The following is a 23,637-nucleotide window of genomic DNA, read 5'->3' as shown; positions in this document are numbered from 1 at the left end:
TCCCTGTGTGGTCCCATTTGCTTGGGTTACGAGATTTTGTGTTCGCAAATGTCCTAATTTGTGAAGTGCCTTTAATTTGTAGAGTTATAAATTCACAAAAAAAATTCACGAAAAATAAATATAATCATACTCTACATTAAATATTAAAATAAACAATATTGACCAGCTACATGTGGAAACTCATTCACCACACAAAAATAATTTGATTACAGACAAAACATTACAATAACAGATTCATGAATAAAATCAAATCTAAGATGGTTCAAATACATTGTATTTAGTTGATACTCCAAATTAGTTGGTAAAGCTTATTGAACCAATATCTGTCTGTTTGTGTATATATATCCCAGTTAGCATTGAACATTGTGGACCAAAATCTATGGGAGAAAAACAATATCGTAGCAGAGCTATGTTTATAATATTTATGCATTATTTTCATTGGTATGAGTAGATTTATCAGATAAAAGGGGTTCTTCCAAGTCAGGCTTATAATTGGTCTGCAATGACTCTGTATCTGTTTCTTTATTCATCACTTGGCAGTCTTTGGCTTTTCCCCATAGAACAACGTATAACCCACCAATTACACCAACTGCACCTATTAGGCTGAAAACGAACGCAAACCAAAAAAAAGTGAACGTAAATATAACAACAATATATATGTACATGTGTGATTATGTTGTTAAACGTTATTTACCTGCCCACATAAATTTCCTCATGCAAGAGCAAAGCAGCCAATATGGTCGCAATGACTGTACACAAAGGATTAAACATGGCGGAGAAGAGGGGTCCCCTTTGCGCTATACACCAGACTTGAACGAAGAACGACACCCCGGATCCGAATATTCCCTATACGGATCATGTTTGTGGTTAGTTAGGACATGATTTGCATTGTATCAAAGTAAGTGACCTGAATTCAGTTTTTTTAACGTACTATAAAGAGACAAGAAATGATCTCAAAACTGGAATGAATGGTCCATGCTGCCACGTTTGGTTCAAAAAACAGTGCAACTACTGCTGACTGCAATGTTCCAAAGAAACACATCCAGGCCGATAAGGAAACGTGGTCAGGGTAGCTGGCTGAAGCTGGAACCTGTTGGAAAATCTTATTAGTGATTGAAATATTAGACAAGTGAGACAAGCTAATGATCCGAATACCTGTAAAATCAGCCAAATGGACCACAAACTGGCGCTTCCAAATAGAAACAGACAACCCTGCAACCAGTGCTCACCTTCTTGTCCAATTGTTGATTCTGTTACCGGTAAAGCTTGTGCATTCAGTAGTTTTGGGCCCCTCAGCAATGCCATGAAAATGGCTCCGGCGACACAGATCACCGTCCCGGCTATTTTGGCAATACTTCTCAAGCTTCCAATATCTACCTTTTCTAATCTATACAAATTACACAATGAATAAATAGTCTCCCAATGTACATATATACTGTTTCCAGCAATGAATCACGTACCCGACAACTGATGCCATAACAAAAGTGATGGCGGGGACTAGATTTGCCATTGCAGTTGCTGTTGATGAAGTGGCCAAATATAGACCCTCATAGTAGATATTCTGATTGGTTGTAATCCTGTTTCGGGTCAGTTCAAATCGTCACATGCATCTAAGATTGGAAAACAATATTCAATATTGGCTTAAAAAGATACCCAATAAGCGCGGCTAAAAATATCAAAGAAAAGCTCCTTAATCCCAGTGAAGGTCCACCTGATTTTCTCCTGTAGACAAAGGTGAACTAATATGAATTAATACGTGCATGATGTTTGAGAGAGACAGTGGTGGATAGAGGGAGTCACCTGGAGAGATAAGCAACTGGTGCCACAGCTAAAGTTGCGACGGCTTGCCTGTAAACGACAAGAACTGGAGGACTCATGCCTTGCAACATGGCTGCTTTGGTGACGAGTGCAACGCCTGCATAACCTAATTGTAATACCACCATGGCTATTGGATACTTGTAATCTTCCCACCCACCCATTCCTCTGTTTTTGTATGCCAACACCAATACTACTAAGAGGATATGTGAGCGAGGGAGAGAAGCGACCGACCCAGGTGCTGGAAAGAGTTGTAATTAGAATAGGTATAAAAGGGCACCCAGATAAGATTCAAGTTGTAAATTATATATGAAAATTATATAACATATATGGTAGTATGACATACATACCTTTCAATACTTATCAGCTTAAGAGGTATTTTAAATTTTAAAAATAGATGAAGTATATTTTTAGGTTTTTTTTTTTAAATCTCTCATATTTGTTTTTGGTGATTAATTATGTTTAAAAATTGTAAAAGAATCCAGCTAACTTTTTATTGTACAAATTAACTAGTGATTATTACAGTTTTATTGATGAATCTGCTCATTATATATAAAAAGATACACTAACAATAATGATGAACTGACAAACACAAAACTATACAACTATATAATCAATTATCTTAAAATAAATGATTCAAATATCAATCTGATCGAATCAATCCAAAAAGAGTATTAAATGAGGTTTTCACCAAATAAAAGGAAAAAAAATCCAAAAAAGTTACGTTTATAATAACCCCATCCAAACTTCCTTTCTTTTGTTTCTTGGAGAGGGAAATTAACAGGATGTAGCTTAGTATAGGCAGTTGAGCCCCTATCCTGTGCGAGCAATTACATTGTGCAAACTGTTATTATAGACATAATTTTTTATGTTTAATTTCCACCTTCTCCATGGCCGGGTCGAGTTGGATGGAAGCACAATTTTAAGAAAAATTTGTCTGTTTTTGGCTCACATGCTATTCAAAAATAATAAAATATCAAAAATTATTTTTAATTGATATTTTACTTATTTTTATAATTAAATTTAAATTATTCAAATTGAATTCGACGAAAATCTTTATTCAAACCATCGAGTCAGATGGTCTACTTGACTATTAAACAAGCCTATTTCAACCCTTGTCAAATTATTTTTCTCAAAAAGAAATTCAATTATCGTAAATTTATTAAAAAAATAAACCTTTATTCAACAAGGAAAAGGAGCAAAACAAAACATTTATCCATAAAAGTATTATGAAAGTATTATATTAAGAATTAAATTGCGTTAAACTTTTTTTACTTAAAAAATAAATAAATTAATCTTTGTAATGATAGAAAAAAGAATAAACCAATCCTTCTTACTAAAAATTTCTATTGTTAAAAATTGGTGTGACTAATTGAATAATCAAATAATTATATATGGTGTGCCATATGTACATCATGTTAATATACATGAATTAATTTTTAATAGTAGAAATGAATTGATATTTTAATAAAACGATCAATTTACTCTTTGATTTAATATATAATAACTATTTTATTTATTTTTTAAGTAAAAAAAATTCTATTCCAAACATTAAAACTTGTATGTTATATCGTAAGACAGACAAACATGAATGGCCAAAACATAAGCAAACCTTCGGATACTCGTTTCATTAACTATGAATACATCATTGTTGATTCGCTGAGTGATTTCTCTTATAATAAGTATTTTATTTATTATTCACGCCTACTAAGTATTATTAATTATGGATCAAGTATAATTTATTCATCAAGCATATGCTCTCAGCCCTCAGGTGTACAAGTTGTAATTTCAAAGTGTTCCTTTATTATTTTAATTTCTCAGTATTGTAATAATTTGATTAGATAAAAAGCAAAACAAAGATGCTGGATATAGATCAAAACCTGCAGAGAGATCAAGGTGAAGTGTGATGTTGGCATGTGGACAAAAGCTGAGCTGACAAAGACGAAACGTGGCTTTGCATGTGGTCTTGGTTGGCTGTGCGAGCGGATGTCATGTTAGAGGGTGGAATCGGCAAATGCTTGTCACCGCCTATCATCGTCATCTTGTTCAGAGGCAGACCCTAATGTACGCCAAAGGAACCTTTTCATATATTATGTGATATTATTTTAAAGAAAGCTATATATATATATATATTGACATTTTAAAATGCACCACACGAAATAATACTATCTTAGATTTGTTATTTTATTACTATGTTTTAGAATCTATTATAAATAACATTTTCCCTCTTTGTTTTATTTGAAACGCAGGCATTGTATGCTGAGTTGTATGTAGATTCTCAATCATTTTGAAATGAGATCAATTTGCATGATTTCATCATTGCTGACCATCAACCACATGCTCACTTTCCACTTATATCAACTTCAATTCTACAAAATCCAATCTCTTTATTAGAGGTAAAATGTTGTTTTCTTTATTTGTATGACATCCAATTTTATACAACTGAATCTAACAAACGTCGATATGCACCACATATTTTTAGTTATATTTTCTTTTGACTTCATTAATACTAATCTTTTTAGAATTCAATGTTGCACTTCCTACAGTTTATTGCATTTTGATTTCTAGGATTGTTTTCAACAAGAAAAAAGTTGATCCAATTAGGTCCAAGGTAACTAAGTAGGAGTGTAGGAGGTCAAATCCTATCACGAAGCCCAATATTATAGGGCTCATTTATGGACGGAAGACTCTAGGTGAAATTGATTAATTAGTTCAATTATCAGTTTTTTAATCTCGGAATTGAATTGTTTATTTAATATTATTTTTAAGTTATTTAAAATATATTTATATTTTATAATATATAATTCATATACTTATATAAATCTATTTCAATAATTTAAAGTTGGTTAATAAAAAAACCGATCAAACTAAAGTTGATTTGGTTTGATCAATTTTTTCAATTATACTCAATCGAATCGATTTCTTTATATAAAAATCAGCTAAACCAGTTAAAGGAAATTAATTGAATTGACTAATTGAACCGGTTAACTTTTTATTCTCCTCTGTTTTATAATTTTTCTTTCTATTATTTATATTTGACATCTATATTTAAAAAATCAATATAATAAAACTTTTTAATTATATATAACATAAGGAGTCGCAAACTTTTCTTTTTTTTATGACAAAATCTTCTTGGAGTAGGAAGTTTCTGTTTTTTTTCCCTCTTCAACAAATAACAATTAGAAATCCCATGTGACTAACGAACCTTCACAAATTAACATTTTCTTTTCCCTTAACAACTTTGATTGTACTATCGTATCATCAAATATTATACTAAATGAGATAAAGAAAAATTTGATCGAAATCAAGGTATCTACTTGTAGTAATAATTATCAATTTATTATAAATACTTTTTAAAAAGATAAATAATTAATCATAAAATTTGTTTCATTCGCAAGAGTGAAAACCAAATCCCGACCTCATAATTAAACATTGAGAGACGAACAATCACCACACCAATAAAATATAAAATTAAATTATCACATTAACAGATTTAAAAATACAAACAATCAATACTTTAAATCTAAATCTAAATACATACTTAAAAAGTCCAAAATTCAAATCGCAGTACCAAATGATGATCCTGGTTATGATTAAGCAGTGTTTTGTTGTTGTTATTGGTGTCGCACAATCAACACAGAATGTTTGCCACCAAAATCTGGAGATGAGAGTAATTCCCCAATGATACCAATATCTTCAAATTCACTCCATTCATGGAGACCCACAGTCTGTGGATCTTCACGCTTGTATCGTCTTCCAATAATGAATAGCTTGTAATCATCCACAACGGATCGAAGGTACGTTAATGTTTCTGGTCCATCCTTCACCTCCTTCTCAATGTATGTTATGCTTGTATTCTCCTTAACATTTCTCAACAGTTGCTTATCCATCATTCTGTCACCATCATCATCTTGGAACCCCTCTCCAGCTTTAAACTGAATCACAGTTAGCTTAACGCTTTTTTCTCGGGACATGCGTTTGGCTAAAGCTAAAGCCTCCCAATCATCTTTCCCCCCCATGAATATCATAGCAATGGTGTAGGTTGAAGAGTTAGCTAATGGGTATTGGTCATGTATATGATCTCTCGAGTTGATGCATTTTACATGGCGTTGACCTTCAACAAGAATCCCTACGGAACAAGGCGGTTTTTGGAGGATATTGAAGTTTAGTCTCCTAACTGTTTGATCTTCCGATTCAACACTGCCGTCAACATGTCGCCGGCAGTGAAATGGAAGTATTAAGAAAGATGTGAATTGATCCATGACGAGGTTACATATATCTTCGTACATCAAATTCGGTGGAGAAACCGCAGTGAATGATTTCACTGATACGGCTCCCCAATTGTCTCGCTCGAACCGATTAAACGCGAGGACCACGTTCTCGGAGTATGAGTTATGTGACAGGGATTTACTCTGTTTTTCATGAGCAATGAAAAGTGGAGTGGCTCGTCCGCTGAGTTTAATAAGGTGAAGAACAGAAAGCGCGATGGGACTTTGTCTGGTCGGACACGAAGCGTTGAGGATGTCCATGATGGAATTAACGTTAGCCGGCACGTGAATACAACCGATTATTCGAAGCTCGTCATTGAGCTTACAGTCCATGATACTCTTTTTCAAGTAACGTACATGCTTGCTGGATGGATCGTAGAGGCTTTTCACAAGTATTGGAACAATGCTTGCTATCAAAATGACAATAATTGTCACGAAAGCGAACATATCCTGAGATATAACCTGCATGCATGAATATGGTTATGAATTTTACGTAGAGATAGTAAAAAAACAAACAAGGCATAATTAATATATACATACGTACCAGTGTATCATTCATGAAGCTATAGGCAGCCATCTCAACTATACCTTTGTTTAACATTATAAAAGCAAATGCCAAAGAATCTCTGATGGGGATGTTCCATAAGAAAGGAAGAAGGAAAGAGACACCAAATTTGACAAAATTGGTGACGACAGCTGATATGGCTTGGTCTTTAGCAAAGGAACCATAGTTTTTGAGATAAGAAAAATCAATCCGCATCCCACATGTTGTAACAAACAAAGGCATAAACAAACCCTCAACAATAGGTTCAAGTTTCTCGACCAAAGCAGATCCCAAAGGTGGTCCATCCGGGACAGCCAATCCGACAAGAAATGGGGCAAAGACAATGTACACTTTTAATAGTTCGGCAAGCTTATGTGACACCAAGAAAGCCCCAATCACAATATAAAGGTAAGAATTCTTGATTTGTCCACCCTCGGGGGTTTTTCTCACCATCCATTTCATTACAGGTCGAAACCAAAACACCACGATAACAAAATAGACAGTAAAGAATCCAAAATTGCTCACCACCACTTTCCAACCATTTTCCAACCCATCAATCACCCATTGACAAATAGTTAAAAGAAATAATGCCACGATTTCACCAATAAGCGCCGCCGATAAACCTAGCCTACCGAGTTCCGAGTTAAGAAGTTTCAACTCACTGAGAAGACAATGTATGACCGGGAATGAAGTCGCCGAGTACGTTACCGCAAGAAAAACACGTTTGTTTGTGAAGAATTGACTTTCTTGGCTAAGTGACTTGGCTGTTATCAAACAAGACATTAGTGGCACCACCACTGTTAAAACCCCAATACATATCACCTTCTTACCAGATCTGAATGTCATGCCAACATCCATTTTCACCCCACTAAGAAACAAAAAGAACATATACCCGACAGCCCCCACCGTACCTAGAACTGCCACACTTTGGTCCGACGACGTAATCAACGAACTTTTGCCCTTGAAAAGCATAGGACCCAGTATCATCCCTGCAAGAATCTGGGATATGAACATTGGCAGCCTAAGGTGTTTAAGCACACTGTGAATGGCTTGAGTGAGTACAAAAGTGACAACCATCTGGATTTGAAGCCTAGGACCAGAATATTCCATTAGCTTCCCAAGTTTTACATTGTTTTGTCCTTTGTCCGACCACAATGCCATCAAACCTGGAGAACTGACTTTAGGAGGAAATTTAAGACATACTTGTGCCTCTGATTTGGTGCTGTTTCCGGTCGTGTAAGAGCCTGAATTACTATATGCCATCTTGTCCCTTGGTTTCAATGATATTGATTGCTGTGTAAAGAGATGAAGTTTCATCTTCTTTTATTTCTTTATTTTTTCCCTTACTTTTGTTATTATTGGTTTAACAAGCTCTTGTTGTTTCTAACTTCCTTTTAAACTGAGGTTAATGTTATTACTCGGTACCGTACATCTTTATTTGGTCCAACTAACTTTGCATTCTTTTAATTTAGATCATGGGAATGAAACTATACTGTTGTCAGTTAATCCAGACAATGTAATAAGTAAATCTAACAATATTTAAAGTTATCCTAGCCCAGCAACTAAAACACTTGTCAATTAATCTAGACAATGCAACAAGTAAATTCAACAATATTTAAAGTTATCTTATAATTTTTTATCCAGTAGGCATAAGAATTTGAATTTGAGTCATTTGGCCCGAAAGCCTATCCGAAAAGTTGGCTTGACTTGAATTTGCCAAAAGAAATGGATGCTATTTTGTTATTGTTTTGTTGCCATTTTGTTATTATATTACTACTATTTTGTTGTTATTGTTTTATTGTTAATTTTTCTACATTTTAATATTTGCTTATTAAATTGCACCTATATTAGATTCTTAGTGTTATTTAAGTATAAACATTTTTTTTAAATTACTTTCAACTTGCGGGAAAATTTTTATTTTAATGTTTTTTCTTTAATTTATTTTTATATAAAATAATAATACAAAAAAATTCAATACAAGCGGGTTGGGCCGAGTAAAATTTTAAGATCATTTTTTAGGCTGAACCTAGGCTTAAATTTTTTCTCGACCTAGTCCATGATCAACTCTAATGGCCATTTTTCTTCGCCACAATTAGAAGATACGTGTCACACATTCCTTAATTTCATAACAGAGTAGTAGATCACATGGCTAAGATATCGATTTTTATTGTTGAGTTTGTTGATGGAAGATCTTTTGATACGATTTTGTCTTAAATTTTTATTGTAATCGCTTTTGCTGTCTTGTAAATGTTCCATCTCGTCGGCCGGATAACCAAAGAACAAATTTAGCTAACAATTCGTTGTAATCCTATGCGATCCTTTGCATGGTTTTTGCTTTTATTGTTATTAATAAAATAAGGATTAATTTTTAGAATTACATTGAAATATAAGATGATAAATACAATATGAATTAACTAATCTAAAATCATTAAACTAACACTATATGTAGGAAAAATAAAATAAATATAAATAATAATTAATATATCACTATTTTTTAATATATGTCTAACTTTTCAACTATGGCACTTAAAATTTGATATTTTTATGAATAAATTATATTATTAGTCATTTAATTATTAAAGTATTTTTGTTTTGGTTATTGAACAATAAAAAATTTCATTTCAATATATATATATTTACAATTTTCAACTATTAATAAGAATGCTTGATTATTGTCTTTGTAAATATTATTTTATTTAGAATTAATGTAATTATATCAATTAAAAAAACCCATATCATTATTTTTATTTATAATTTAACTAAAGATGATTAAAACAGAAATAAATGATGATGTCCTAGTTATAAGGAAGTCGTGGACATATTAATTAATTTGTTGGCGTTAAAGAAGTATGATAACTGAAGGTTTGGCTTCATTATTCCGAAACCCTTTTCTTTACTCGCACTAATAAAACATTAATTAATGTGTTTTAATGTTTACGGTTTCACCAAGCATTTCAGTCCTTTGGGTGTAGTTGACGGCGCTAACATTGAATCTTTGACTCTCTCGGCTGTGTTTTACATTGACATTATTTTAAATTTAAATGATCATTTAAGGACAAGTTAAATAAAATAACAAAATTCAACTTATAAAATACTTAAACCTGACTCAAACGTCAATCCAATATTTAAACATTAAACTAAAATCTTAACGGACTTTGCAGACTGTCATTGTCTAGTGTTGGGTTTGCCTAGTGTTCGTGGGTACGTATCTATAACTAAAAATTAATATTAACTACACACACTCATTTCCAGACCCAATACGTACGCCTGGTTTTTTATTTTTTCAATATGAATTAAATTTTTTCCTAGTTTTATATATATAATATTATTAATTTCAAACTTATTAGATAACAGGTTGAGTAAACTATATAGATAGTCCTTCAACTATAAAAAAATTTATTTTAGTCACTTAAAATAAAAAATTTATAATTTAAGCATCCATGTTATATAATTAATTCATTTTTGTCACTGTTATAAAAAATCTTGACGAAAATCTAACATGATATTTTTTTTACGCGCTGATCATTCATTGGATGCCACATGGCGTAATTTATCTTTAAATGACTAAAATATAATTTACCCAATACTAATTATTAACCAAAAATATAAAAAAAATTATTTAGTTAAAAGCAAAACAGAAATCTAAATGTCTCTTCTTCTTCAAATTTTAACTTTGTTTTAATAACCTAAACCCTAGAGCAACTCCGGCCCTCTTTTTCCTCTGCCAATCACGCCTCTCTTTCTTTTCTGATATTTGTATTTCTAAATCAACTAATCAAGTTTGTATCAGGATTTAGCTTTTCTACATGTATGTTTGAGTCTTTCTAGTATTTGAAATTAGAAGTTTAACTAGAGAGAGGATTCAATTTAAAAGCTGGTTAGATTCTTTTTTGCTTTTGTTGTTGCATGTTTTTTATAAACATAAACTGTTGTTAAATTAGGTTATCTTAGCTTCGTGCCAAATCCGTTAAGCAATCTACCAAGATGCAGAACGAACAGAGCCAAAACATGAATCTTTACTAAAGTTAAAATTTAAGGAAGAGGAGATTTTTGGGTTTTTTCTTTCAACTGTTTAATTATTGTTTTTTAGGTTAGTTTAGTTAAGATTTAGTATTGGGTAATTATATTTTAGTCTTCTGTGCAATATTTATGCGGGTAATTGATTCACGTGTTAGATTTTTGGTAAAGTTTTTAATATGAGTGACTAAAATAAATGAACTATATAATATAGATGTCTAAATCGTAATTTTTTTTATTTTATAACTTTTGTTAAAAGAGATTAATTTGTACATTTTTTAAATTCACAAGGACTAAAAGAATTTACACTAATTATTATTTGAGCTATTTAGAGAGTAAAATTTAACTCGATTGGAACTCAAAAGAATTAAATTATTTATTCGAATTAAGTCAAACAATTAAATAACTGGAATCAATTAACCTAAAATTAAAAAAAAATCAAGTTTTCTAATCGCTCGCCTTCAACTAAAATTAAAATTACATGAATAATGTATTTATATAATATTTTAAGAAATAAATATGAGATGAGATTATGAAGGTAGGATTTAGTAAATATAATAAAAGTTTCACTCCTATAAAGAAAATGTGAAAAACAGGAAAAAAGGCGTTACGGTAGTGGGGGAAAGTTAGTAAAGATAAGCTAACATGTTTCCAGCCTTAAAATTAAATCTATTTACAAAACAATTCCATCCCAAAAAAGACCAGCTTTTTCAGTCTTCCTTCACCATTCCCCCTTCTCTAAAAATCCAATTAAATTCCTTTTTCCCCTTATATTTTTATCATTCCTTGTTTGATTCTTCTTCAACCTAAGTTGAATTCAACCATTAAAATATAAGAAAAAAACATTACAATGTCCGATTCGCTTCACCATAACCAACAACGTAAACCAACACTATCTTCTTCTTCTTCTTCTGTTTTCTTTAAATTATTTTCCGATCCCATCAAAATTTTCTTCCGAAACAAACACGTTCTTATCCCAGTCCTCCTTTTCTTGACCCTTCCCCTTTCTTTCCTTCTTTTTTCCCTTTCTCTTACTTCCCGCCCTATCAAACGCCATATCTTCCACCTCGAATCCGTCGCTTTCACTTCCTCCACGCGCGTTGAAGCGGATCACATCTTGAAAGAATCCCGATACGAATCGTTGTCTCTCTTCCGTCTTAAACTCCTTTATTTCTTGCCTTCTTCTATTCTCTCTCTTCTCACCTTCGTAGCCACCGTCCACGTCACCTCCCATTCTCACCGTCCTTCCTTTCTAACCACCGCCGACGCTTTTAAACGCTGTTGGAAGCGCGTCCTTGTCACCTCCGCCTGTTCCTACGCTCTACTCCTCCTTTATGTCCAACTGCCGCAGCTTTTCTACGCCGTGTTTCGGAACCATCCTCGGATAAGCTTACCCATTTTGCTAATCGGGTCTGGTTTCGAAGTTTACTTAATGGGAGTGTTGGGTTTGGGACTGGTGGTGTCGGCATTAGAGGAAAAATTCGGATGGGATGCGTTTCGGGTCGGGTCAGAGTTAATGGTGGGGAGGAGAGTTTGTTGGTGGTGGGTTACTTGCATGTTGGTGGCAATCTCGGGATGGATTGGGAACCGGTTTGAGAAGTTAACGGACGGTGAAGATTCAGTACAGTGGGTGGTGATGGGGTGGGAAACGGTGGGGTTATGGTGGTTTTACGGCTTCTTGGTAATTTGGAGTTTGATGGTTACCACAGTTTTTTACTGTGACTGTAAAAGAAATCATGCCCCAAACGGTACGGATTTAACTGAAATTACAGCGTAAAAAATGATATGGGAATTTCTGTTCTATTAGATTGTTTTGCTGCATACAATAGTAGTATTTGTTTTGTTATGATTCAGCTTACAATTCCTTTGTTTTTTGAATTTGAAAGTGAAAGTGAAAGTGAAAGTGAAATGTTGATTTCCATTTGGGAAATTTAAAGGAGGGTGTTGTTTGCTCACAATTTCTTATGTTCTGTTTCCAAAACTTTACATATTTAATTTCCAATTCTGCTTTAACTTTTCACTGTTCTGAAAACATGTATCTTCATTTTAAACAAATGTGTATTCTTTTGGGGACTCGCTATTACTTTAAATTCTTTAAGTGAATATGATTAACTCAAGGTAAAAGGTTTGAGCCACTAAAGCCTTGATCAAAATAAATCAATGATTATTTTTTTTATAAAATAGCGCGGAAATAATAGCTACAGTTATTTATCCTATAAGATGGGGACAATTAAGGATGGCAAAAAATATATATATATTAAGTTTTAAGTTTTAAAAATAATATTATTTTCTTTAAAATTAAATAATTAAAATAATATAATTTTATTTGTTTTAAAATAAAAAAATAATTAAATTAAATTTGAGTCGGATTGGAGTCGAGTCTCCTATTAAATTTTAGGTTTAAGGAGTTTTATTTTCAAGAATCGGGTCAAAATTAATGTCATGTCTCTTATTAAATTTCAGGTTCGGATGAATTTTTTTTCTTAAGAGCCAGGGTCGGAGCGGGGTGGATGGGCAAAAATCCACCTCACCTCGTTGCCATCCATAGGTACATATATATGTTCAACCAATACAATGCACAATAGATAAACAATTGGATTGATCTAGAAAGAAAAAAAATAAACAAATCTCACATAAGGTCACTTTGTGAGAGGGAGACTAATATGTCAAAATTGTAAAATGGTAGGACTCAAACTTAGGCTAAAACTTAGGCTATCAAAATTTAGAGACTTCAACCTTTGTCAACAAAATCAAGATCTCATTAGCTAATGTAAAATATTTTTAATTATTTTTTATTTTATTTCTTTTGATATTATATATAAAATTTATAAATTATATTTATCAAACAATTTAATTATATTTCAATAATATAATTTATTTTTAATTTTTAATTTTAAGCCTTTATATTTTCTGTTTATCAACACGAAAACACGACGTGTGAGTAGATTAAAAAATGGAATAAAAATTAATGTTTATACAAAAAGTTATAGGAACCAAATTCCGTTTGAGTGGGATAATATAAAAAAATGGAAGGGTACTTTGGATTTGGATCCTTGAAAAATGCTGCGTTGCCACGTCTCCAACAACCCACCTTCTCCCTGTATCAAGTTGTCTTATACGCTCTGTCACCGTTTTTCACTTTTTTTTTCTTCTGCAACGGATTTTTTTTATTAAATTTAATGTCATTAAGATAATAAAGTGTATTTATTATTGTCTTGTTACAATTATTCATATTAAACAACATTTTTTTTTATAAATTACAATAAAAAACTTGAACAATCAATGTAATTAGTGCTACTTAAATTTATGTCATATCTATTCAAGTAGTGAACACCTATAATTATTAAACCATCACAAATGATTCAAGTTAAACAACAACTTTAATAGTAATATGGTCTCTGATTTTCATATTAGATCTTCAAGGCTTTTTTTTTAAGTCTGATTTCCTTTTTATTGACCCAGAATATAGCGCTACAGAAATCAAATGTGGTATTTAGAACCAATGAACATTTTCATGTTTGATTAATTGAAGTAAAAAAAATGAAAATAATGAGAGAAAAAAAGTTGCTCAATTAAAGTAAAGGGATCATTAATTATAATAGGAAATAGATGGTGCATGGTAGTGGCGGAGAAGTACAGGGTCAGTTGCTAAAATAGAAAAAACGTTGTTTTGAGAAATTTGCAGATCGTGACCCCATCTCGTTTCGATTTCAATTTTTGGAAATTTTTCAATAAAAAAAAATGAACCATTTGATGTGATTTTAGGGAAGAAGGATATATTAAATTTTGAAAAGCTCAATTTTACTTGTATTAATATAGATATGAATAAGTATATAATATTAATTAAAGAAATAATCACGAACTCAAAATATCAATTATAAAAATATTTTTAATTATAAATAAATATTGAATTTCGAAATTGGGGGTTAATTCTTCAACGCATTTGTGAGGTAGACTTGAAGTGGAGCCTGGTTATTCCAACTTAGGGAGACTTTATTGTACAATTAATGATTTCAAAGTTTACCCCCTTGACCTCAACAATAAAGGAAATTTTGACATTCAGCTTACCAATTTAAAGGTCATATTAAAAAGAAGTTATATTTAAAAGTTAAAGTTTTATGTCACATGCGCGATTTAATTGATTTTAAGTGTCACATGTTTTTAACATTATTATAGTTTAAATTAAAACGGGAAAAAATATTATTAAAATGATATTTTAAGTTTAAAACGGATGAAATCAAATTTAGGAAGCAAACTCAAATTTGATTTATTCTACTGAACCCTACCCAATTTGTATCAAAATTTTTAGTTTATATTAATATCAGAATCTCTAAATAAAAATAAAAATTCTAATAAAAATTTAAAACTTTGGCATTTACAATTCGAACGTTTCGTAGAGTTTTCATTAATTATGACACCCGACATAAATATGTCAATGTCATCAACTTGATGAAACTCGTAATGAATGACAGCCCTGTTCTTGTCATTTTAGTTATGCTACCTTCTATTCCATATTAAAATTATGTATGTGTTTCACCAATATATATATGTCAAAAAAATTAATAATAAAAAATAATAATTAAATTTTTATAAAAATAATTAATTAAGCTTCTTCATTAATAATTTGTGTTATTGATCATATTAGTTGTTAAAATCATATCACATGTATATGCCCGTGAAAATAAAAATTAAAAAAATAAATGCACGTTTAAAAATAACATACAATAAAATAATGAAATATATGACTTGAAATTAATTAATTAATAATACATAAAATATGTATGATATTAAAATTAAAAAAATATTAAATTATTTATCATTGTTTTGTCTTCAAATTTAAGTCGGTGTTAAGTTAACTTGTGATATCAACTCAATTAAACATTATTAATATATAAAGATGATGAAAGTAATAAAATATGCATAATAAAATTAAAATCTATGAGAATTACAATATAAAATATTAATTGAGTGGTAAATTAAAGTTTTATTAATATAATTTAAATGAACTCAAATCTTACCATATAAATATTTTTATTAATTTTTAACAATTAAAAAATTAAAAAAAATTCTAATAATCTCAATCGAGAACTTAAATAATAGTATAGATAGATGAAAAACATTAATCATCGGTATTCATTATCTAAATTTACTTTATTTTGCAAATAACATATTGCATTCCACTTTATTTTTTTTTCCAAATAACATATTAATGCTCGAAATCTTGAATTCATTATCCGCTTTATGTTTTTGAAAAATATTTTATACTTATTAAATGCATATATTAACGTATTCAGATATTTAATAAATAATTTAATAACTTAAATTCAAATAGTAATACACAAATTTAACACAAATTCAAATTAATATTTTCAATTATTTCAATTTTATTTTATAAAAATTTTGTGCTTGAAACTTGATTTTTTTATTAAAATAAAGTGAAATATTTAAAATTAAGAATAAAATATAGAATAAAAAAATTTCTTCTATAAAACCTTAAGTGTTGTTTGATTAACTAAAACTTAAGCATTATAAAATATGTTTAATAAATTACTTAATAATCACCTTAATGATTGATGAAAATACTCTAATCCTCTCAGATTTAGATAAAAAAAATTATCCTATTATTAATATTTATTATTCTATTTATGTTTGTTATCTTTAATGTTTTTATTCAATTATTTTAAAATAAAATAAATAATTGGTTATATTTTTTAAATTAATGTTAAATTAAATTATAAATTGTGCTAGTTCGTATATGTTAACTTAATATATTTTTTAATTAATATATAAGTTTATTTTTAAATAATTTTTATAAAATATATTCACATTTTTTATCTATTGTTTTTTGTTTATTTTTAATATTTATAATAAAATATATATTAATTATTTCATAATTTATTTAATTCATTTACATATTAATTTTAATAGAAATTCAAAAAAAATATTTTATATTTTAATAAACTTGCATGTTTGCAACTTGTGGCATGCGATAGAAGAAAAAACAAAGCAACAAATAGGATATACGTGTTTAGCTATGGCTTTTTTCTAGGTGGACACATGTTTTACATTAGTCGGAGATGACAAAAGGGTTACAAATGATAACGGATTGAGTTTTAGCTTAGTTTTAAGGGCACTGAACTGAAGCATATTATCATTTTATTTAAGAGTTGTGAGAGATTATAATTAATTTTAAATATTGTATCAGAAAATAAAGATTAAAAATCATGATGCTAAATTAATATAAAATGAAGGGAATTAAAAAATATATAATAAAATTATAAATTGTTATTAAATATTAAATTGATTAAATTATAAAATTGAGGAATGATAATAATGAATAACCGATCTACCTAAGTAAATAAAGGGATCTAGAAATCTATATCAGCCAAAAATGGATATATATGAGGTGAGTGCGAGAAGGAAATATCCGGTTATACCTTAAATATTTGGGTTGGGTTTTATATTTGTCCAATATAATTAAAAAATTAGCCCAAAAAATAAATGCTTTGCCGTTGGGTTGGGTTGGGTTGGGTTGAATATATGATCCGCCTATTGATTTCCTAAAATATTGCAGCTTTTGGGCAAATTATCTAGAATGCTCTTAAGGCTCACAAATTTTGTTAAAACGGGATAAGAAAAATAGAAATTAGTACGGGAGCTATGATGGCGATGTCTCTGCAACAACGGCCACTGCCTTTCTTCAATGGAAGTCTCCTATTTTCATCTTCTAATCGTCAGTTTCCTCATCGCTCTGCCACCATCTTCAGGTCAATTTCGCTCTACCTTTTTCTCTAATAATCTATTGTTTTGCTCCTTTTTTCTTTCAGAGTTTAGTCAATCATCGTTTAGTAATTCAACTCTCGTGTTACTGGAAATAATCTTAACAAATCATGTTGAATCTTTATTTATTATTTTTTAAATCTGGGTATTGCATATATTTGATTATAATCCGTAATGGTAGCAGCTATATTAACTGGAAAGGAAAGTAAGAAAGAATCTTGGGCAGCTTTGATTATGTTGGGGGTTGAAATGTGGTTAGATTCTGCTAAAAGTCCCTATACTTAAACAAAAAAATTGTGGATTTTATCCTTATACTTTAATTTGGTTTTTTTAGTCCCTTGTACTTGTTAAATGATAATTGTTAAATTCATTGATGTAAGTTATGCTATCTCCAAAATTTGACGTGGCAAACATATTATTATACTGAATGCTATGTTAGCCTGCTATTTTCACATATTACTCGCTAAAAATCCAGTTAACAGATCAATGACTGTTGTGTTAAAACTAAGATTTCGAAATTCAAAAAGTATAGGGCCTTATAATGATTCAATTGGAGAATATAAACTAAATCTACAATTGTAAGCATAGTACATGACTAGTAATTGAATTTAATCGAAAAAAAAGTACAAGAACTTGTTTAATTATCCCGAGTTATGTGATAGCTACTAATGATTTGGGACAATGTTGATGTTTTGGAGTTATTATTGGTGTTGTCCAGATTTCTATCTTAGGTCCATGTTAGTTCTAAAATTCCTATCTATTTTCAGGTGGAGCTTTGGAAGAGACCAAGGTTCAAGTCTAGTTACCAGTAGAACCAAGGGACGAGCATTTCAAATCTTGGCCAATCCTAATGTATGCTTCAACCAAGGCTTCTTCATGTATAATGCCAGTATATTTGGTTTTTGAATAGGATCAAAGGTTTGTAGGTATGTGATTATTGATTTGGTGAATAAGTCCTTCACGGTAGTAAACTTCTCCATGTCTACATGAATGTTGGTTGATCTAGAGGTAATATCTGCAACCGTCTTCATGATGGTACATAATATTTAAACAGAACCTGTCTTTTTGTTGATTTCTATATATAATGGTATTTATGCTGTCTTCATGCTTCATGGAAAAGTCTGTGGGTAATTCAATGAGTTTCTTCCACAGTTCTATCTTTGTTAATTCCACGTATTCAAATGCTAGTTCATAAAAGGGAAAAAAAATTTACTACTTTTCATATCGAATTGTATTTGATTATGGTTTTTTTTTTCTCTTCGATTTGTATGTAATAGGTATCTTCAGATAAAGGAAATTCAGGTAAAGAAGTCATCATGGTTGACCCTTTGGAAGCAAAACGATTAGCTGCCAAACAAATGGTACAAATTAAAGCTAAAGAGAAAGCAAAGGTAAAAAAAGATCTTTATTTTAATAAAGAATTTAGCATTTTTTCTTTTCTTGTATATTCCTTTGGTACCGAGAAGATATCATTGTCTATGGTTTATCTGTGCTGCTACTTATATCTCCTCCCTCTGTTTGATCTTGTTCTATTTTCTAGTTTGGTTTGCTAAAGGGTGTGTCAACAATGTAATTTAGTTTTCATAGTGAACTAGTCAAATATGTTCATGAAAATGCTTTGTTAAGGATGTTTTGGTCGAACTATTGTTGTTATGTAGAGAAGACGCCAAATTGAAGCGATTAACGGGGCATGGGCGATGATTGGTCTCACAGCAGGCTTAGTTATCGAAGGTCAAACGGGCAAAGGTATTCTGGAACAGGTAGGAAACCGGATAATTCCCCTTTCAGTTGGGTGCATTGGTAACACGTAGCTCATTGATGGTTTTGTTTTTTACTTTACTCAGCTGGCTGGTTATTTGTGGGCGATCGTCCACATTTTTGTGCGATAAGCTTGTGGACTTTGCTCACGATTTGGGAGAAGTAACCTCTTATTGAAACAATGTTCCTTTTCCCTAATGCGAAGCTTGTAAGATCTTCAAACAGTTCCATCATATTTGGCTTTGTAAGATTTTTATTTCTACGTCCCCAGCTTCTCACGAACTCGATTATAAAAACTGTAATCATTCTTTATAGCAAATGGCATCATTATTTCCAGTTTCAATAGAAGGTCCATAAGTTTTGTTTCGGTTAAATTCTGCGGTTATTCACCACTGCGAAAGTTGTAAATTTAGTCTTTGTATTTTAATTTGATCAATTTGAGTCCTTGCACTTTTCTATTTATTCAATTTTAGTCTTTGTACTTTTTGACTTTTAAAATTTTAGTTCTAACCTAGTACTTAAATTTGTTTGTTAAATTCTATTATGAGTCTTGTACTATGGTTACAGTTGTAGATGTAATTCATATTTTCAATTTCAATCTTGATGTAAAAAATAATATTTAATCTATTAACTGAATAATGCGAGAAAATAACAAGTTAGTATGACATTATAGATATTGTGGTATGTTTGATTTTGGAATCAGATTCATAGTAAAGTTTAATTAACAGTTACAGTGATTAAAAATAACCAAATTAAAACATAGTAAATCCACAAATTTCGTGATAAAAACACAAATTTCAGCTACCAAATAGACCATTCCTGTCACCTTGAAAGATACTTGAGCAATAACAGTGGCTGCTACGGGCAGCATATGTACAAGATATATCCCGAGTCCCATTTTATGCTTCGGAAATAAAAAAAAAATGGATATTCGGAGTATGATAGCTCATAACAAGTGTCAATGTCTTGCTTGTTAGAGAGACTACGGTATACGGAACTTGCTCGGAAAAAAAAAAGTCTTCCTATTCTCTTCTGGTCTTAAACTTGCCGCCTCATTTACGGGCTATACTTGTCAAAGTCGTAAAACTCTATGTTCTTGTACTTCTGGGATATAATCTCTGCTTGAACTTTTCTTGCAGTATCAGTTGCACATCCCACAAGAATAAGAACCGAAGTGCCCGCAAATCCTCGGAATGCAGTCAAGTGTGTGGTTTGCTCGATCACGGCAGGACCAGCTGCCAAGATTGCTAAAAATACTGAACCCAGAACTGATATCCGACTAAGAACCTATTCCAAACAGCCAATGACATTTTTATTCGAGAAAAGTGAATATAATAAGCCGCTAATGACATTTTTATTAGAGAAAAGTGAATTACCGTCTTTAAAAATGCTGCTGTACTTTTACCAGGTCGGACCAGTGGAATCGAAGCACCTTGCCGCTTCAGTTGTTCACTAACATCATCAGGGTCCAGTTGTAGGAAAGTGTAGTAGTAATTAAAAAAGGCTATCAACAATATATTGGTAGGAAGGTAGAAAGACCCTACAAACATTTGTAACTTCCAAATTATTTATGCATAACTAATTCACCGCTCAAGCGTCTATTTTAAGCATCATGAAATTTATGATTTAACACAATATGTGTCGATGCGATCTATCCGGACACAAAAGATTCTGTCAACTAGCAAGCTTTTACTACAGAAAACGTAACCGACTAAACTTCTAACAGTCAAAATCATTGATCTTACCTCCGGGATTCAAAGCAACTGCAGCCTTCTTTAGAACAGATATGCCAGTAAATCGTGCTAAAGTACCGGGAAGAGCAAGGGATGATGTAGAAAATATAATCGGCATCACTCCAGAACTGTTTACCTGGTTGGCAAAACAAGTGAATGAATACAAAGACGAGGCACTAGATTTTGACGATAGGGTTAGTTGCACATTCGACACCCAAAAAGAGAGTTTGCGTTGATAAAAAATACCATCACAATGTCAGAAACTTCATTCACAATTAAATAAATCCTCTATCAAACACTACGAAGTTAGTGACTAAAATTTCAACAAGTTAAAACTGTCATCAAAAGACCATGGAAAGATTGGCGGGGCAAAATAAGTACACCGCTTTCTTGAAGATAAGCAATTAAAATTAACTGCCAAGTCAAGGCTAAACAACTTGAGAGCACAGTCACAAGAAAGGAACGGTATTGATTATCACATGATCTTTGTATATAAGATGCACCTAGAGAAATGCATTAATTTTCTTCAAGCACTTCGTTATGATCAACCGGGTTACCTTAAAACCATTGACTAAGACATGATCCAACGTTATAGAGTACAAAATTATCATTAAGATCACAAGGCAAACGATGATAGAGATACAGGTTTTTTAACAGCCGGTTTCAATGCTATCACAACTATTAGCGTCAAGCCCATTATAGTGTTAGAAACTTTTTAAAGAACCATTGGGAACACATACCTTAAAGGGTAGGTAAGCAGATTTTTGAAGTCCTCCGCTTCTGCTGGAGTATCTTGAGGCATAGTTGATTGGAATCTTCCTCTCTGCTTCCTGAAATCCTTTGTTGAGAAAATTGTTAAGATTCCTTTTCCGTCAGTATCAGAACTTGATTTAAACAAGAAAAAAAGAAAGTAGGGTTACCTGAACATAAACGATGCCAAGTACCAGCAGGAAGAACGAGATAATGATGGCAACAAGTCCAATGTAGTTACCATCCTGATATGCTTGTGCAACTGTCCTTCCAAAAGATGCAGGCAAGTAGGATAGAATATTTGTAAATATTAAAAGAGATGTGCCGTTTCCAAGCTTTAGATCAGAAATCCGTTCCCCAATATATGTCGTCAGTACAGCACCAAGTGTCAATAAAGTAACAGAGGAGAGAACCCACTGCGTGCTGAAATCGTTGACATATGGACGAAGGTAAAGTACTTGACCAATTGCCTGCCATGTAGCACAACATTACAAGAATAAGGTAAAAAGTGATACTTCATAGACAAAACGAGTCTTACTGTTAACAGGCGTTCCTACAAAAAGTTTCGTATTACTATAGCAACTAGCAATGTCAATTTCTTATGGTCACAACATACATGCAACAATGCATCAAATCAAAACTACATGAAAATGTTATATCTAGTTCCTTACCTGTACTATAGCAAAACCAACCGAGGCATATCTAGTATATTGCAAAACTTTCTTTCTTCCAGCTTCACCTTCTCTTTTCTGAAGATCTTGCAATTTAGGGTAAACTTGGGCGAGGAGTTGAAACACGATTTGAGCGTTAATAAAAGGAACAATACCAAGGGAGCATATACCAAGTCTACCAATGCCTCCTCCGGAGAACGAATCCAAAGTGCTTAGTAGACTGTTCTGATCCAAATTGCCAACGAAAGCCTCTCGGTTAACCCCTCCCAGAGGTATATAAACTCCAAGACGAGATAAAGCTAAAAATGCTAAAAGCTTGAGAAATTTTCCCGGTAATGGCCCTTTGAAGAAATCCCCAAATTCAATGGAACTGTCCTCAATTGCAGCTGCCAAAGTCCAAAGGATCCATGTCAATAGCCAAGACAATAAAATCGATAAACCCGAAGTTAAAAATCTTAAAAACAAACCTGCCACTCCTCTAGCTGAAGAAGATTTCTCCTTTCTAGTACCTGAGGTACTCTCAAATGTAGGTGTTAACAAGGATAGAAAACTATCCCAAACACCATTTAAACATGAAGACTCGTCAGGGTTGATACCCAAAGGATCAAAAACAGATCCTTTTTGGCTGAAAAGTAATTCCAATCAAAACACCAAAGCATTAATAAGTTAATAAAAACATGGAGTTCTTTGCGTAAGTCTAATATTTCGCCTTAGCTTATAATCCTTGTAATTGAAACTAAGAACTTGCTTCTACCCTAAAAAGCTCAATCCAGAAGCAAATTCAAGCAAAAAAAAAAGCACCATTTTTGAATGGGATGATAAGAAAATGGAAAAAAGAGTTACCTGTTAGAAAGAAGACCAAGGTTCCATGATTGGGAATTGGAGGTGGGTTTTGGATGAACACTTAAACTGGCTCTGCAAACAGAGTTTTTGAGTATTGGCGAAGGCTTAGGAGAAGAGAAAGAGGAGAGGTTGAAGGTGAGAGGCCAAGAAGAAGCTTCCCTGACCGTTATCAACATTATCCTACAATAATTTCAGTTCAAACAATTGGGGTTGCAGTTTTTCTGGGTCTAAATTTTATATTGACAACACCAATAGAAAGTGAAATTCATTAGTGACCACGCCTCTCTCTTGCAAACAAATACAAGACTGTTGATATATTTTGATTCTTGAATGGCTCCACTCTTATCTCCTCCAGTCTTCAATAATCACCCATCTATTTGATATTTCCATTTTTTATTTAAATTTTAATTCAAGAATTAAAGAGGAAATAACCATTAAATTCCGGTACTGAAATAGAC

At 31.7% G+C, this 23,637-nt stretch overlaps 5 protein-coding genes across 5 annotated transcripts; 2 read left to right on the top strand and 3 right to left on the bottom strand.

Annotated features, from left to right (window-relative positions):
- Positions 1-183: 183 nt before the first annotated feature.
- On the bottom strand, positions 184-2,090 carry LOC107941410 (WAT1-related protein At4g30420). The gene is made up of 7 exons (XM_016874975.2): positions 1,801-2,090; positions 1,654-1,722; positions 1,461-1,577; positions 1,156-1,387; positions 932-1,090; positions 695-846; positions 184-603 (listed from the first exon to the last, which is right to left on the bottom strand). The coding sequence occupies exons 1-7, from the start codon at positions 1,977-1,979 to the stop codon at positions 423-425; spliced, it is 1,089 nt and encodes a 362-aa protein (XP_016730464.1). The 5' UTR covers positions 1,980-2,090; the 3' UTR covers positions 184-422.
- Positions 2,091-5,429: 3,339 nt separating this feature from the next.
- Positions 5,430-7,890, bottom strand: LOC121229176 (cation/H(+) antiporter 4). Its single transcript, XM_041112622.1, has 2 exons — positions 6,628-7,890; positions 5,430-6,545 (listed from the first exon to the last, which is right to left on the bottom strand). Exons 1-2 carry the CDS (start codon positions 7,888-7,890, stop codon positions 5,430-5,432), a joined length of 2,379 nt encoding a protein of 792 aa, XP_040968556.1.
- A 3,346-nt stretch (positions 7,891-11,236) lies between these two features.
- LOC121229200 (uncharacterized) lies at positions 11,237-13,532 on the top strand. The gene is made up of 2 exons (XM_041112706.1): positions 11,237-12,392; positions 13,108-13,532. The coding sequence occupies exons 1-2, from the start codon at positions 11,495-11,497 to the stop codon at positions 13,227-13,229; spliced, it is 1,020 nt and encodes a 339-aa protein (XP_040968640.1). The 5' UTR covers positions 11,237-11,494; the 3' UTR covers positions 13,230-13,532.
- A 3,679-nt stretch (positions 13,533-17,211) lies between these two features.
- LOC107941417 (uncharacterized) lies at positions 17,212-19,644 on the top strand. Its single transcript, XM_016874984.2, has 5 exons — positions 17,212-17,411; positions 18,192-18,276; positions 18,702-18,815; positions 19,083-19,184; positions 19,269-19,644. The coding sequence occupies exons 1-5, from the start codon at positions 17,305-17,307 to the stop codon at positions 19,311-19,313; spliced, it is 453 nt and encodes a 150-aa protein (XP_016730473.1). The 5' UTR covers positions 17,212-17,304; the 3' UTR covers positions 19,314-19,644.
- Positions 19,645-19,977: 333 nt separating this feature from the next.
- On the bottom strand, positions 19,978-23,637 carry LOC107941416 (preprotein translocase subunit SCY1, chloroplastic). Its single transcript, XM_016874983.2, has 8 exons — positions 23,180-23,637; positions 22,804-22,961; positions 22,337-22,722; positions 21,836-22,135; positions 21,656-21,745; positions 20,928-21,051; positions 20,559-20,722; positions 19,978-20,469 (listed from the first exon to the last, which is right to left on the bottom strand). Exons 1-8 carry the CDS (start codon positions 23,353-23,355, stop codon positions 20,239-20,241), a joined length of 1,629 nt encoding a protein of 542 aa, XP_016730472.1. The 5' UTR covers positions 23,356-23,637; the 3' UTR covers positions 19,978-20,238.

The sequence above is a fragment of the Gossypium hirsutum genome, chromosome A05, assembly GCF_007990345.1.
Source record: "Gossypium hirsutum isolate 1008001.06 chromosome A05, Gossypium_hirsutum_v2.1, whole genome shotgun sequence".
NCBI lineage: Eukaryota > Viridiplantae > Streptophyta > Magnoliopsida > Malvales > Malvaceae > Gossypium > Gossypium hirsutum.
The sequence above is the reverse complement of the archived record's forward strand: the minus strand, read 5'-3'. Positions and strand labels throughout refer to the sequence as shown.

What these genes read in the sequence shown, in the direction of transcription:
- LOC121229176 (XM_041112622.1), bottom strand. Translation starts at nt 7,890, where the DNA reads ATGGCATATAGTAATTCAGGCTCTTACACGACCGGAAACAGCACCAAA. An exon ending in GCTTCATGAATGATACACTG is followed by an intron (nt 6,546 to 6,627) that starts GTACGTATGTAT and finishes TCATGCATGCAG; the next exon opens with GTTATATCTCAGGATATGTT.
- LOC107941410 (XM_016874975.2), bottom strand. Translation starts at nt 1,979, where the DNA reads ATGGGTGGGTGGGAAGATTACAAGTATCCAATAGCCATGGTGGTATTA. An exon ending in TTTTTAGCCGCGCTTATTGG is followed by an intron (nt 1,578 to 1,653) that starts GTATCTTTTTAA and finishes GACCCGAAACAG; the next exon opens with GATTACAACCAATCAGAATA. An exon ending in GTTATGGCATCAGTTGTCGG is followed by an intron (nt 1,388 to 1,460) that starts GTACGTGATTCA and finishes TAATTTGTATAG; the next exon opens with ATTAGAAAAGGTAGATATTG.
- LOC107941416 (XM_016874983.2), bottom strand. Translation starts at nt 23,355, where the DNA reads ATGTTGATAACGGTCAGGGAAGCTTCTTCTTGGCCTCTCACCTTCAAC. An exon ending in TTCAGCTAGAGGAGTGGCAG is followed by an intron (nt 22,723 to 22,803) that starts GTTTGTTTTTAA and finishes GGACTTTGGCAG; the next exon opens with CTGCAATTGAGGACAGTTCC. An exon ending in CAGCAGCATTTTTAAAGACG is followed by an intron (nt 20,470 to 20,558) that starts GTAATTCACTTT and finishes TGTTTGGAATAG; the next exon opens with GTTCTTAGTCGGATATCAGT.
- LOC107941417 (XM_016874984.2), top strand. Translation starts at nt 17,305, where the DNA reads ATGATGGCGATGTCTCTGCAACAACGGCCACTGCCTTTCTTCAATGGA. An exon ending in CGCTCTGCCACCATCTTCAG is followed by an intron (nt 17,412 to 18,191) that starts GTCAATTTCGCT and finishes ATCTATTTTCAG; the next exon opens with GTGGAGCTTTGGAAGAGACC. An exon ending in GCAAAGGTATTCTGGAACAG is followed by an intron (nt 19,185 to 19,268) that starts GTAGGAAACCGG and finishes TACTTTACTCAG; the next exon opens with CTGGCTGGTTATTTGTGGGC.
- LOC121229200 (XM_041112706.1), top strand. Translation starts at nt 11,495, where the DNA reads ATGTCCGATTCGCTTCACCATAACCAACAACGTAAACCAACACTATCT. An exon ending in AAGAAATCATGCCCCAAACG is followed by an intron (nt 12,393 to 13,107) that starts GTACGGATTTAA and finishes ATTAAATTTCAG; the next exon opens with GTTCGGATGAATTTTTTTTC.